General features: G+C 40.6%; 1 protein-coding gene across 2 annotated transcripts in view; it reads left to right on the top strand.

The window, feature by feature from the left end:
• RNF130 (ring finger protein 130) overlaps positions 1 to 13,116 on the top strand; it is a 53,106-nt gene that overhangs the window by 12,480 nt on the left and 27,510 nt on the right. For both annotated transcript variants that reach the window (XM_080555121.1, XM_080555120.1), the window contains exon 3: positions 9,860 to 10,110. In XM_080555121.1, coding sequence (XP_080411247.1) covers positions 9,860 to 10,110 — 251 coding nt within the window. The remainder of the gene's footprint in view (positions 1 to 9,859; positions 10,111 to 13,116) is intronic.

Below are 13,116 nucleotides of genomic sequence, written 5' to 3'. Positions count from 1 at the left end.
CAGATTTATGCACGTTGCTCATCTTGAACCTGCAGGGAGGTGATTCCCTATTTAAAAAAAAAAAACTCAGTAAGCAGATCTCACACATGGAATTAATATTTTTTCCAAGTTATTTTATGCTTGAACACACATTTGAAAATTCTAATATTGTGGAAATTTGTCCGTGCTCAACATACTGCTTAACAGAATATAAATTCCTTCTGGTGGCCACCTAACAGCTGTCGCTCTTGAGTCAGTCTTTCATCTCTGTTCATATTAAATGAATAGTTTTTATTGCTAGTATCAAAACTTGCTTTTTCTTATGTGGTACTCCACTAAGTCTCTGTACCTTCAACTTCAAGTTAATTTTAAAATAGGTATTGACCTAAAGGAATTGGTGAAACACTTTTTGTGTACGTTTCTGCTAATCTTATTTGAAACATCATTTTCTCTCCACATATCCTTGTATGTATTTCTGTGCACATGTAGAATAAATGTATTTTACGTATTCTTGCAGATGTCCTCTATCAACCTAAATGAAGGACATCTTTTCCCAGCATAGGTTATGTTAGACTATGATATCACTGGCAGGAAGGCAGTTTTATGGGTGGTTTTGCTTTCTACTTCTGTTAAAGCAGAACAAATATTGTCTGATGTAAAAAGCCTGTGTGGTGGAGAAAATATTTAGTAGCTGTCTCCTTTATAATCAATTATGGGAATAGGAAGGAAGTGCAGGTAAAACAGCATTTTAGTTCTTTCTATTTTTTTATGTGGTGGAGATGGTCTTATTAAGTACAGGATAGTTAGATTTTATGTTGAACTCTGCTGAAATCTAGATTTTTATTTGGATTTATAGAAAAGAATATAAACCAAAGAAGCCTCTAAAATAAAAATGAGGTATTGAGAATTTATGGAAAAAATGTAAACAAAAATATAGAATACAGAAGAAATCATCAAAATAAAGTTGCTGGGTTCCAAAAAGCAGGGTTCATTAGTGCTGAAGAAATTTCTTGAAGTATTTAAACTTCTAACACAATACCTTGTTCAGAGAATTTATCTGACGTTGCTAAATCTTGTCAAGCCTTTGGCACAAGTTGCAGACCTCAAGATAAATCTTTGTTGCACTTCTGAAGAAGCCATGCATTATTTTTCCTAGTGTTTTTTTTAGTGATTGTGTACAGAAGGTGACTTTTCCCTCCTTTAGCGCAGCGGGAGACCTACCCGATACCACTGGCTTCCAAGAACTGTTTTCTTTCAAGTGTAAGATTTCTCATTGCCCTGCGTTTGCTTTAAAACAAAACATCAACGACAAACCGCTGGCCCAGGAGGCAAGACACGTACTCATTTCAAAGTGTGACAAAACCGAATGCGTTTTAGGAGAATTATTTTAGGTCACTAGGTCAGAGACAGGAGGGGCAGGAAGCCATTGGGAGCTGTTGCCATCTGATGGCTCGTCCCTGGTCTGGGTGCAAGGTGCTGCAGGGCTGGCAGCTGGGTCGCTGCTCTCCTGGGCTGTGGCACCTCTACTGCGTGCTGCAGATCTGTGCTGCTGGCCTTTTTCTCACAAACTGTCTCTTGGTGCAACTGTAAGCTACACTGATACACAAAAACCATGGCAGGGTGCTTTGCAGATCGTTTTGCCTGAGCGTGTTGAAGAATTTCAGCTCTATACCAAATCCACTGCAAAACTTCCCCTGGATTCCTGAGACCTGCTTTAATCCACAGCTCAAAATTGATTTTATTGTGTGTTGCAGTTTTGTTCTTTACTATTAACTTACCCTGGAATATTAGTGAAAAGGAAGGAAGGGTGACTCATGGAAGTTGAAGCTTTTAAAAAGAAGAAAAACAATCTTCAATAGTCTAACCATAGTTGGTGTATCTCTGATCATTTTCTGTTGTGAATTTGCTTATATTTGCTAACTGAAAATGTTGGGAACGAGTGTCAACAGAGTTATAGTTAATCTGTTTCTCGCTGCATTTCTTGTAGGTATATTCATTTGGAAAGTGTATCAGGTAGTAGTAGATGGAGTTGTCTGACACTTAGCAGGACGCGGAGAGAAGTGTGTTTGGAGCACGGATTCTGAGCCTTAAGGAAACAATTGTCCCCTAGAGGCAAGCCAGGGAAAACCCTTCACAAAGCTCAATGCTTTGCAGAACTTCCTCTTCCCAGTGTTCCTGCATGTTAGGTACCTCATCCACAGCTGAAATAACAGGAGTTGGGCTCGTTTTTCCTTAGCCAGCTGAAAGGATAATTAGTTCTGTGACTCTGAAAAGGCCCGTGGGACTGTTAGTGACTGTAAGTAATTACATTTTTTTCTTAGCTAAAGACCGTGCTCCCGCAGCAGAGTAATTCCCCAAATCCATGGATTCCGTGGAATCAAAATTACTCATAGATTTACGCAATGTGCTTCTAACGAAGTTCTAAAAACACTTTATAGTGTCCCTGCGTAAGCTTCTGTTACCATGTGTTTTGGGGGCTTTGCTGGATTTGTTTGGAAACACTGTCCAGATTGATGGGTCTGTACTGAAGTTGTCTGTAGATGGAAGAAAATACCAGACCATGGCAGACTGCTCTCCTTGGGAATCCCCGGGTTTCTTAGTTCCACACACACTGGTGGGAATGGAAACTGCTATCCAGAAACAGCAAAACAGAAGCCACCTACCAGCACCTGCTGATGTTACGAAATGCAAGAGTAGAGAGCTTTAGTTACCAAAATCCAAACACATCTTAAATTGAAAAATGAACGGTAATGCGTTACGTTACAGCAATATTTTTTAGAAATCAAAAATGTGACGCTAATCAGTGTTTGGTGTTAAATCCAGATCTAAGGTAGCAGTTTCTGGACGTTGTTCCTGAAGTGTATGCGAAGGAAAACAGTTCTCAAGTAAGCAGTATCTTCTGCAGAGTGTCTTCTGGGGGCATCTTGTAGCTTAGCAGAAGGATCTTAATTCTTTTAATAGCGCTCAGTGTCATCAGACTTTAAATAGAAGGCAAAAAGGTGCTATCTGAGGTTGGTGGAGAGGAAATGATCTGTAGCAAAGTCAAAGTAATGCCTTTCGTCTACATCTTAAAGCTGCATTGCTTCTTGCGGGGGGACGCAGGGTGCACTGGGTGCAGCAGGGACACGTTCAGGCTTAGCTCGTTGCTAAGCTGGAGGAAACGCAGCGGCAGAGCTCCACCATCTCACACGTGTCAGCGTGGTTTGGACTTGTGAATGGGACGGGATGATTTAGCAATGACTGCTTGTTTTGATTTTATGCAGATTTGTCCTTAAGAAACATCTCCCCGAGTGTCAGAACAGAGCAACTGGGTTATGAAATAATGTGTCAGCTGAATTCTAAACATGGCCCAACAGTTTCCCCGACTGATCTTGCTGTTTAGCTCTCCTGTGTTGAGCTCTTAGACGTAGTAGGTTATGAAGTTGATGTAGAAGTATGACAACAGCATTGTGCTGAAGCACAGTTCCTCGTTTAACAAAGGAGGGGGAGCATTTGGGAAGCTTGTTCCTGCTTATAGGATGATTGTTATTTATCACCAATGGATTTAATGATTTAATGTGTTACAGGCTAGCACAACAAGAATCTGATTAGGCATTAATCTTTGTTTTGAAGTTAATTCTGTCACACCCATCTTTGGAAGGCTACTCCTGCTGTTCCTGGTTTTCTAATCACATGCCTTAATCGTGTGCTGTTTTGCAAGGAGCAGAGCTCCGAACATCCACGTTTCTGGTAGCAGTATGGCAATGCACGTTGCATTTCAGAACAGTGATGTGCACGTAGGCATATTTAGATGACGTAGTTCAGTGTCCTGTCTTACCCTGGCAGAGTAAAATCCCCCAAAGCTCACTTTGCTGCAACCGAAGGAGAGGCACAACTTGACTGTATTTCATTTGCAGCTCATCTAAGCCTGACCCTCACTAAACTTGTATATCTACTTTTTTGTCCCCTTGAGCAGACAGTCAGAATTCAAGTTTTAGCCTCAAGCGATTGTTTTTCAGGTTGTTCTGCATAGGCCCGTGTAGCAAAGAGACCTGTAATGTCTGGAAGCAGCTACTCAATGTTTTGGGGTAGCCGGCTGTTCCACTGGTGGTGTTCAGCTGAGGTGTCCCGTTGAAACCTAACTTTTAGGTAATGGCTGTAACTTACAGGTAGCAGTATATACTGCTGTCATGTACGACTTTCTCATGGTAGGGTTGTAACATCTGTCCTACTGTCTGACACTACGTAAAATAGGCATCTACGGTAAATGCTTACATACAAAATTCGACATCTTCAATGTTGTGAAGGGAGCAGGAAGAAAAAAAAAGTTGTAAAAAAAAAAAACCTCTTCAGCCTCGTTTTAAAATTGGTGCATATTCTTGGCATTAAGCTCTTGCCTTGCTTAGACAAAGTAATTGGCAAATACTATGCTTTTTTCCCTGTTTTCAGAAGTATTTGATTTGGGACATCTCAAACAACATATTTTACCCTTGAGATTGCACTTGTGTTGACAGCTTGGATGTGCTCTTGCTTACTTTCTGATTAGATCAAAATAAAAACATGTGCAGCCAGACCTGTTTTAATTGCCGTGAAGATTTGCCAAGACTCCTCTTTATCCTGTATGCTTTTACAAAAGCCTGGTTTAAAATGGAAGACTTAATTCTTTGTAATGAACTTCCATCTTGTATTAGACTAAAATTGTAAAATATCTGAAGAATTTGTGTGTTCCCCAATGTTGCTAAGTACTATGGGATTTACATCGGAAAAAGTTCCCTGAGCTCACCTTCTCTGGCAGTGCAGGTGTTTCATTATCATAAGATTGTTTTCTAACATGAATAAACACCCAAGCTTGGAAGTATCATCCTTAAATAAGCAGAGAGGTCTTTTTGAATATCAGCGTACCCCCTTGTGTCAACTTTGTTCGTCATTCCTGTCTGTTTTTCTGTAACTTCTTTTCCTCTGACTTGTAGTTGGATTCCTTGTTTCTGCTTTTCCTTAATTTCGCATACCTTTTCTTTCTAGCGGTGTGAAATGTTCTTTATGGTTAGATGACCACTCTTTCCATGTGCATTTTGGAAATAATAATGCAGCTTCCACTCTGCCCCTCTGCTCCCTCCAGCGCAGATGTCTTCTGGTGTTTTCACAGAACCCCCGATCGCTCCCAGAACTTCATAAATAACAACAGCACCTCCTTTGTGTTTTCCTGTTTTCTTCACTGATGTTTTGCGGGCTCCCAGGTTCTGTCACCGTTGGCCAATAAGTTGTCAGAATTGCATTAATCTCCGCAGTTATCATCCTCCTTGCCTATGTAAGTAGGGCTTCTGAAGCAACCTTCTCTGACAGTTCCCTCTCCCAACCTATTCTGTTGATGATAGAAAGGAACAAGCCTCCTTCAAACCTGTAAACTGCTTTTAAGAGGCTTTCTCCTGGGGGAAAAGGCAGTTATATTCTTCCTTTGTTTTATAAGTTTCTGAATTTGTGCCTGTCTCTGCAAGGTCGTTTCACAGGAGAGTCTTGGAGCTGTTTATTAACGTGTTCACTACTCAACAGCTGAAAACTAGACTGTGGTGATAGTGTTTTCCATGTGTGTCAGTAGGCTTCAGCAGTACAATCGGTCTTTATTATAGCGCAAGTATGTCATTATTTTGTAAGCTATTGGTGAATATGACTTAAAAGGGTTATTAGAGTTCCGAAATTACTTGGGCAAAAACATTTTCCATCAGACCTAACTGGTAGCTGCTGTTTGTGGTGGTCTTACTGTTACTTAATGTTATTCTAAGAAATCTGGCGTGGTAATGGAATCGATCCCTTTCCTGGGCACCTGTATGTTTGTCTCATACATGTTTAGAAATGCTTAATTATGGAATTGTAATGGTTTGTGAAGATGGGCAGTTTTATTTCCAATCAGATTATTATTACGATGCTTACATCATTGCGATTTGGTTTTTGGTGTCTGAATCATGCTCTGAATCCAGCCCGTAAGCAGCTGCCTGCACTATTCCTTACCGTTATTAGGGAGGTGGAGATTTTGAGTGCTTTCTTTAAAGGAAGCACCCTGAAATTTCCACCAGGAAAATGATTCCAATAAAGCTGTTTTAAGTTTATTTTTTTCAAAGTAAAGTAATGAAAAGTGTTGGTTGTTAAATATTGTCTGCTGTTTGAAAGAGAACAATATACTTCTTGTGAGTCTGAGATGAGTGCAGTTTATCTGCTTCATGCTGTGTCTACAACAAGCATCAGCAAGTGCAATCAAAGGCTAAGGAAACTGCAAGGACTTCAGCTGAAAATATCAGCCATTAGCAAAGCGCTCACCTTTGTTACCAGCACCTGACTTAATTCCCAGTTCTCTGCAGACCTTGTTATACCAAATCAAAGCAGTCCAGTGCCTCTTACAGGTGGTCCTGTACCTCCCATGCTGGAGGAGGGATTTCAGGCTTGGCCCTCCCATCTGCGAGGAGCTGGTTGCAGCACTGCGGCACTGGCAGCAGCTCAGCTGCCCAGGAGGAGTTGTCACCCTCCCTTCTTCCCCAGCATTGACCGGACAGCTGCTTGGGCTGTTCGTAAGCCCAGGAAAAAAAAAAAAAACAGCTGCTTAGTAGTTGCATTTTGTCAAGCTGCCATTGCTTGTGTCCTCCAAGGGACAGTAGATGGATGGAAGGTGTCTGAAGTCTGCTCTTTGAACCATGCCTGTCTTTAGCTCGGTATCCTGGCCACAGCTGACTTTATTTAGAGCTTCGGAGAAGTGTTTGGTAGTCAAGAATCAACACAAAAACTGGGGGGGAACAACTATTTGCTAGTGATGAGACCAGTAATCTTTCTTTGAGATGACTTTCTATTGACTTTCCAAAGTTGCTCTTTTGGAATTGCCAGGAGGTATGGTTAGTGAGGGAGCCAAAGCAATTTCTTCAGGAGCACTGCAGGAAACTTATGGTTGTTGCTGCTGTTCCCATCTTGGTGTTAGTGTCTTCCCAGATGTTTAATTCTTCTCTTCTCCTGTCCCAATGTAATATTGCACAGTTTTGATGATGAATTGCATCTTCCTTTTCATACAAAGTTGTGTAACTATCCTAATAAGCATGCACGCAGTAAAATTGCAAGCTAAAAACAGCTATCTGGGCTTGGATGATAACAATTAAATGATTTATAATATTTCCAGGTGTCAATATTCAATATTTATCTTAGGTCTACGGTCTGTCCTAGCTTATTGTCTCTGGTTGAGTGCTCACTTCGTTGGCTTTAGGTAGCATTCCAGCTTCTTTTCTTTGAACACTGTTCTTGGCTCAGGAGAGCATTGCTTTTCATAAAATTATATATAAAGACCATATTCTAACTTTTACAAACACGGTTAGTCTTTCTGTATTCACCTGGGGATTTTTTTCTGCTTAGGTTTCAGAAATGCAGGATTTCAAGGTGCTTAAAATAAACGAGTCAGTGTCTCCTCCTGCCCCCAATTCTTCTCAAGCAGGGAGCTTTTGCTATAATTATTTAGGGTGATGCCCCTGACAGAAATACGGATGAACCAAGTCCCAGTTTCCACTGAGCTTCAGTATGTTAAACAGGCACGATTTATTTTTCTTTCCCGCAGTTCTCCTTGGCTCTCGCAGGGTCAGAAGCGGCAGTAGCACTTTGGCTGTTCCCAGTTGAGTCATTTGGAATGCAAATCACTTCGCAGAGATGCCAGAGGTTCCCTTTGTGCTGGGCCTTATATAAAACGTGTGGCAGATTGTCAGCCTCGTCACATTCCCTGGGCAGCAGGGAATAGGTGGAGGCTTCAGCTTTTAATTCAGACGGAACAGGACTAGCATTAGATCTGAGTCAGCTTTGCTTCACAGATAGCTTTATAAATCATGTCAGAATGCTGCATCGAGTGCTTCTGACAGATGCTTTGATACTGACATAACTCAGTGGTCCAAATAAATACCTACTGGGGAAGTACAGCAGAACACGTGCTCTGGGGAAAACAGTCCCTCTGCCCTTCCTTCGCTATCAGAACCAGATGTGAGGAACAGGAGTGAAGCCTGGGGAGAATATCAATCAGGATTAAGTTCTCTGTTCTCGGTTGATCTTGCATCATCTGGGCTGTGGGCTGGCTTTGAGGGTTGCAGGAGCACGTGCTGCATCTGCGTACGGGATCTGTAAGTTGCAGGAAAGGTGCCTTTTGTCCTGTCCTAAGTGCTGCAGGCCTGGGCAAGGACACTTTCCAGCCGGGCAAGCAAGAATACAAGCAGATTTCTTCTCAAACAAAGCAGGCAGCGGGATTTTATTCTGTTTTGAGGTTGGCAGTTCATTAATAATCTTGTACCGTGTTCAGGTTCACGCAGACGAACCATCTTGAACAGAAGAAGCTGTGGAGAGCTGGTCTGCAGCGGGCTTTGTGTGAATTTTGGTGTGCTGGTCATTAAGTTGTTTGTATAGATCCTGTTGGTGCAGGGTTGCCACTTCAAAGCTTTTGAGCTTTGTGAATGGAAGAGAGTAATGAAGTAACATTTAAATGACTTACAGCACTCTAAAGTCCCCACTTTGGAAAATTAGCTGTTAGAGACTGTCACCTGTCTTATCGTACCCTCAGTTTCAAAGATGATGATCTTTTGGCTCTTCTCTTTAATTTTCTGGGTACAGTAACTTCTTAAGAAGACAATTCCGATTAAAGGACTTAAAAGAAAAAAAATCTTTGCATTAAAAGAGGATTTCATGTTCTCTGTTCACTGTCGCACAAATTTCTCTGCAACTCCAATCTACTCTAAAGCCAGAATCTGGGTGCTGCAGTCTCTTGCATTGTACAGTTCCTCTCCTAGGGAATGGGAACTGGAGCAAACAGATGGAGAGAACAGATGAGCAGGCTTTGCACACATTTTGAAAATAGGTCTTGAAAAAAGGGTTTCGGTATAGATTTGGAAGAATAACAGTGGGACTCAAAAGTTTTTCTTATTTTTTCGTTGTTGCTTTGATTTTAATATAAATTTTGCCATCTTTGAACTTAGATCAGAATTCCTCAGAGTTAAAGATCCCCTTTTTGGGGGGACAGGGAAATTCTGCATTTAAAGCATAAGTGCTCTCTTTGCTCTGCAGATTTCATTCTTTTTTATCTGCTCTTTTAGTTTGATTCTTGTGGTCCTTGTGCCAAGGATTTTCCTTTTGGGATGTGAGGTAGACTAGGGACAAGACGCTACAAAAACTAGATGGGGTAGGCATTCAAAATGGCGTTGATAAAGCTGATCGCTACCTTACTGAGCACATCTTTGTGTGGATGATAAAATCATTACTTAAACTTATGGTCAGTTTTTTCATTTCTGCTCCACTTTCTGGCCAGGTTTATTTGCTTTGCTTTCACTTCTGTCAGAAGTGGTGCGGGTAGAAGTTTGGCTTTGTTGCATCCATGGTGGAATTGTGATTTGCAGGTCCTTGACAATCTTTCTGGCATGTGCAATCTTCATAACCACATCGGGGAACTTGCCTAACTCTCCAGGGCAGCTTGTACTCAGCTCTGTATGTACCAAGACCACTCATTTTGTAAATGTGTTTTTTTTTCTGTGAGTTGCCTATTCAGGTAATCACAGCTTCCAATCTGGAACAAATGCGCTCTCTGAAATGAGTTCAGACTGCACGCAGTAGTTACAACGTGGGAAGTACTGTTTAATCTAACTGGCGGAGACCCGTTACGATGTGTGGAGCTGCAAACACTTTGCATGTTAATGCCCTAGTTTGAAATACCTGGGTTTGAAGGGTAAGCCTTGAGTTGAGTGCCCAGTAGCATATTTCTTATGCCATAGGTAGCATAGATTAAATTCTTTAAGTTGTCAAATAGTTTTGCATATGGGAAATCTTGTGAGTAACATGCAATGTTAATTTTAAATGTAAATTAAGTATAAATGTAAAATTAAGTATTTTTCTCCTTTTATAGGAACTGGAGACATTGTTGCTGTCATGATTACAGAATCAAAGGTTAAGGAGATCCTGAATTATTTGGAAAAGAACATCTCTGTCCTGATGGCAATAGCAGTGGGATCCCGTGTTCCTCCAAAAAACTTCAGTCGGGGCTCTTTAGTCTTTGTGTCAATATCTTTCATTGTTTTGATGATCATTTCTTCAGCATGGTTAATATTTTACTTCATCCAGAAGATCAGGTACACAAGTGCACGTGATAGGAATCAGGTAAGGGCGTTCTTTTTTTCTCCCCCTCTTAAATTCTGGAGGTGATATTTCTGTACACAGTAGTCTATAGAGAATTAGTAATTTCTTAGGAATGTCCATCAAACTAGTGTTCAAAACCACTTTGTTCAGAGGCGCAGAGCATGTTTCTTGGCAGGGATTTCATATAGCAGATTGTTACTGTCCTGAGCAGCACCAATACAAGCTATTATTATATGACAGGAAAGAAAAGAACTGAAGCAAAATATTTGGTTTTGAGTGTAAGTCAAAGAGGAAGAGAACCTATGCTGGCTGACTAATACGTACTGTACAGCATATTTCTTCTTCTGAAGAGGACATTTGGGGGTGGAGAGGGAAGTTAAATAGTGAATGAGCTTGTATGGTGTGGTAGAACACAGAACTAATATTGTTAATTTTATCCATGTTATTAAGGATAGCTTTAGTAATAGGTAAGGCAGTTCAGTTTGGGAATGCCTTTATACAACATCTATAAATTCATGACTGTTAGAGTAAGAAAACTAAGGTATAGAGGCACTTAGTGACCTGCACTAATTTTAACTTTATTCAAGATGATACTTGATGTGTACTGTCTAATTCTCCTGGTCATATATACTGGACAAAATATTGCTTCGTTTGCCTTTCTTACATCCTTTTTTACCTCTAACATAAGAACTTACATCTGAATTAAGTGTGCCCATACTCAGATATCTTGAATAAATGAAGTCATCAACTTAAACATGGATTAAACTTTAGAAGTAAATGTTTTACTAGTGTGGACTTAATGACCCACGGTCTCATAGCATGTCTTGGCTTTTATTGAGAAGGATCAGTAAACCTCAGGAAAACCACTGTGCTCTTTGTCTTTGTGTATCTCTATCAAATATCTTATAAAGCTGCTGACCTCTAGTCGCTGCCCCGTATTAGGGGACACGAAAGGGCTCACTGGGGCAGCACTTTAGGTCTTTAAGGCACTTTGTCAAATCTAAAACAAATGCAAACCTACAAAGCCATAGTTGTGACAAAAAGGATTTCCTTTTCAGTTTCTAGAAATAGTGTCTGATGCTGCAGGTCCCATGGGCATTCTGTAGATTTTCCTAAGGATGTCATTCTTAAATGACCACGCTGTAGCTGGTACTTAGCGTGGTCCCCTGGGATGGTAAAAGTTTAAATATAACTGTTACTGAATGAATGTCTGTGGAATACTAAATTGTGCCCGCTGCATCCCCTACATGGTTCTAGGCCTCTTCCAAATGTCCGTGTTTCAAAACAGCTGCTCCGTGGGGAGAGGGCTTTTATGACCTTTTTTCTTTCTTTAGATTTTTACAAAGGTCAGGAGAAACTTGATGAAAATTTTATGTGGTTTAAAAAGCTGAGCGTATTAAACTTTAATAAGAAGGTGGCGACAGCTACAGCTTATTTTTGAAGAGCTTTGAGAGCTCTGTGAGAGAAGGCTGTACTGTTAGCGATGAAATAACCTGTTTTAACTGAAAAACAAGATCATAGCTTATGTGTAGAGGCACACTTTTTTAAAGTACATCAAAAACATGCTGTGTTTTATAGATAGTGCGAGTAGATACCGGTATTTCACATGATTACTCTTGCACATTTCCGCCAGAAGTATGAAACTCCTTTGCATGTACTGGTAGCCATTTCCATCAAGGTGGCTGTGGGTTTTAAAAGCAAGTATATGCTGTATGCCTGTGCCCTAACTTAACAAAATAGCAAATACTGACTGTTTCCAAAGCTAGCATATAAAATTGTTTGTTAAAATTAGAAAGTGGAAGAGAGAAATCTCTTAAATAGAAATGGAAGTTACTGTTTAGCAAATTTCTTTATATAAGAGAATCCACACACATTTTGGAAGAGTTTTTCTGACATTAATGCTTTTGACATGAAGATGTGATTTTATGTTCTTTCCGAAAGGCTTCGTATAGCACAAATAGAAATGTATGCAGTGTAACTACATATACTACATATCCTACCTGCTATTATGTAGGTGGTAGGTGGCATTTAAGTTAAATGCCTCACTTTGCCTTTTCAGCATTGCTCCTCTCTTAAGCAATCACGCTTGGCTGTGCAGTGATAATCCTGTCCAGCGGTGTTCCAGTGTATTCTGGGCGTTAAGTACTCGGCCAACGTGCTTGTTCTAGGATATGTAATTTAGATTTATCTAAATTAACTAGTTTCTCACATGTTGAAGCTAGGATGAGATATCTGACTTCAGGAAGCATGAAATTTCCCACCTTTGTTCCTGATAGTATATTGGGCTTCAAGCACTGTAGTATGTATTTCAAATCCATGTCCTAAAAAATGTAAAATGAAAGAGCTGTTCTTCTGTGAAACCCACAAAATTGTGTGCTTATATAATCCCAGAGTAATGTTGGTACAGTGATCCTGACGCAATAAATACAGTTGTAGTGGCCTCCTGAGGTCTGTGTCAAGTAAAAGCAGCCTTCTTAGCTTCGGCTGGTATGCAGAAAAAATATGTATACAGGATGGGGGGAAACTTACGAAGAACTTGATTTTTCAAGTGTATAGGAGGTAGACACACAATGCCCATTTGTTCCCAAGCTGGATGGGAGCGTTTGGTGTTTTCTTTTTGCGTTCTCAGAATCTGGCTCTCAAAAGTGGAGTACTTAGTACGAGGTAGGTGAAGGATGAAAAACGTGAACTTCCTTTCTTCCAGTAAATGTAAACCCAATCTGACGTCTCAAGTTCCTGAAACAAGAAAACGCGAGCCCGGTGCTGCTTACTGCCCTGGCTCTGGGATGCCGTGAACCAGCTGGCCAGCAGCCATCCCCAGTTGGCTGGGAACTGGGCACTGCAGCAGGAACCAGCGCTGGAAGCGCAGGAATGACTCCTCCATCCAACGGTGGTGGTCATAAAAACAACATAAACAGCAAAAATAGCTCGGCCGTTGCAGTCAGATTGAGGTTAATATTTAAACCAGCGTTCGTTTGGTTTTATTTAAGTCTCTATCAGATTTTGTGACCCATAAATTTTTGCTTT

This window comes from Anser brachyrhynchus (genome assembly GCF_964034855.1).
Source record: "Anser brachyrhynchus genome assembly, chromosome: 14".
NCBI classification, from domain to species: domain Eukaryota; kingdom Metazoa; phylum Chordata; class Aves; order Anseriformes; family Anatidae; genus Anser; species Anser brachyrhynchus.
Note: the sequence above shows the minus strand (reverse complement) of the source record. Positions and strands in the feature narration are given on the sequence as shown.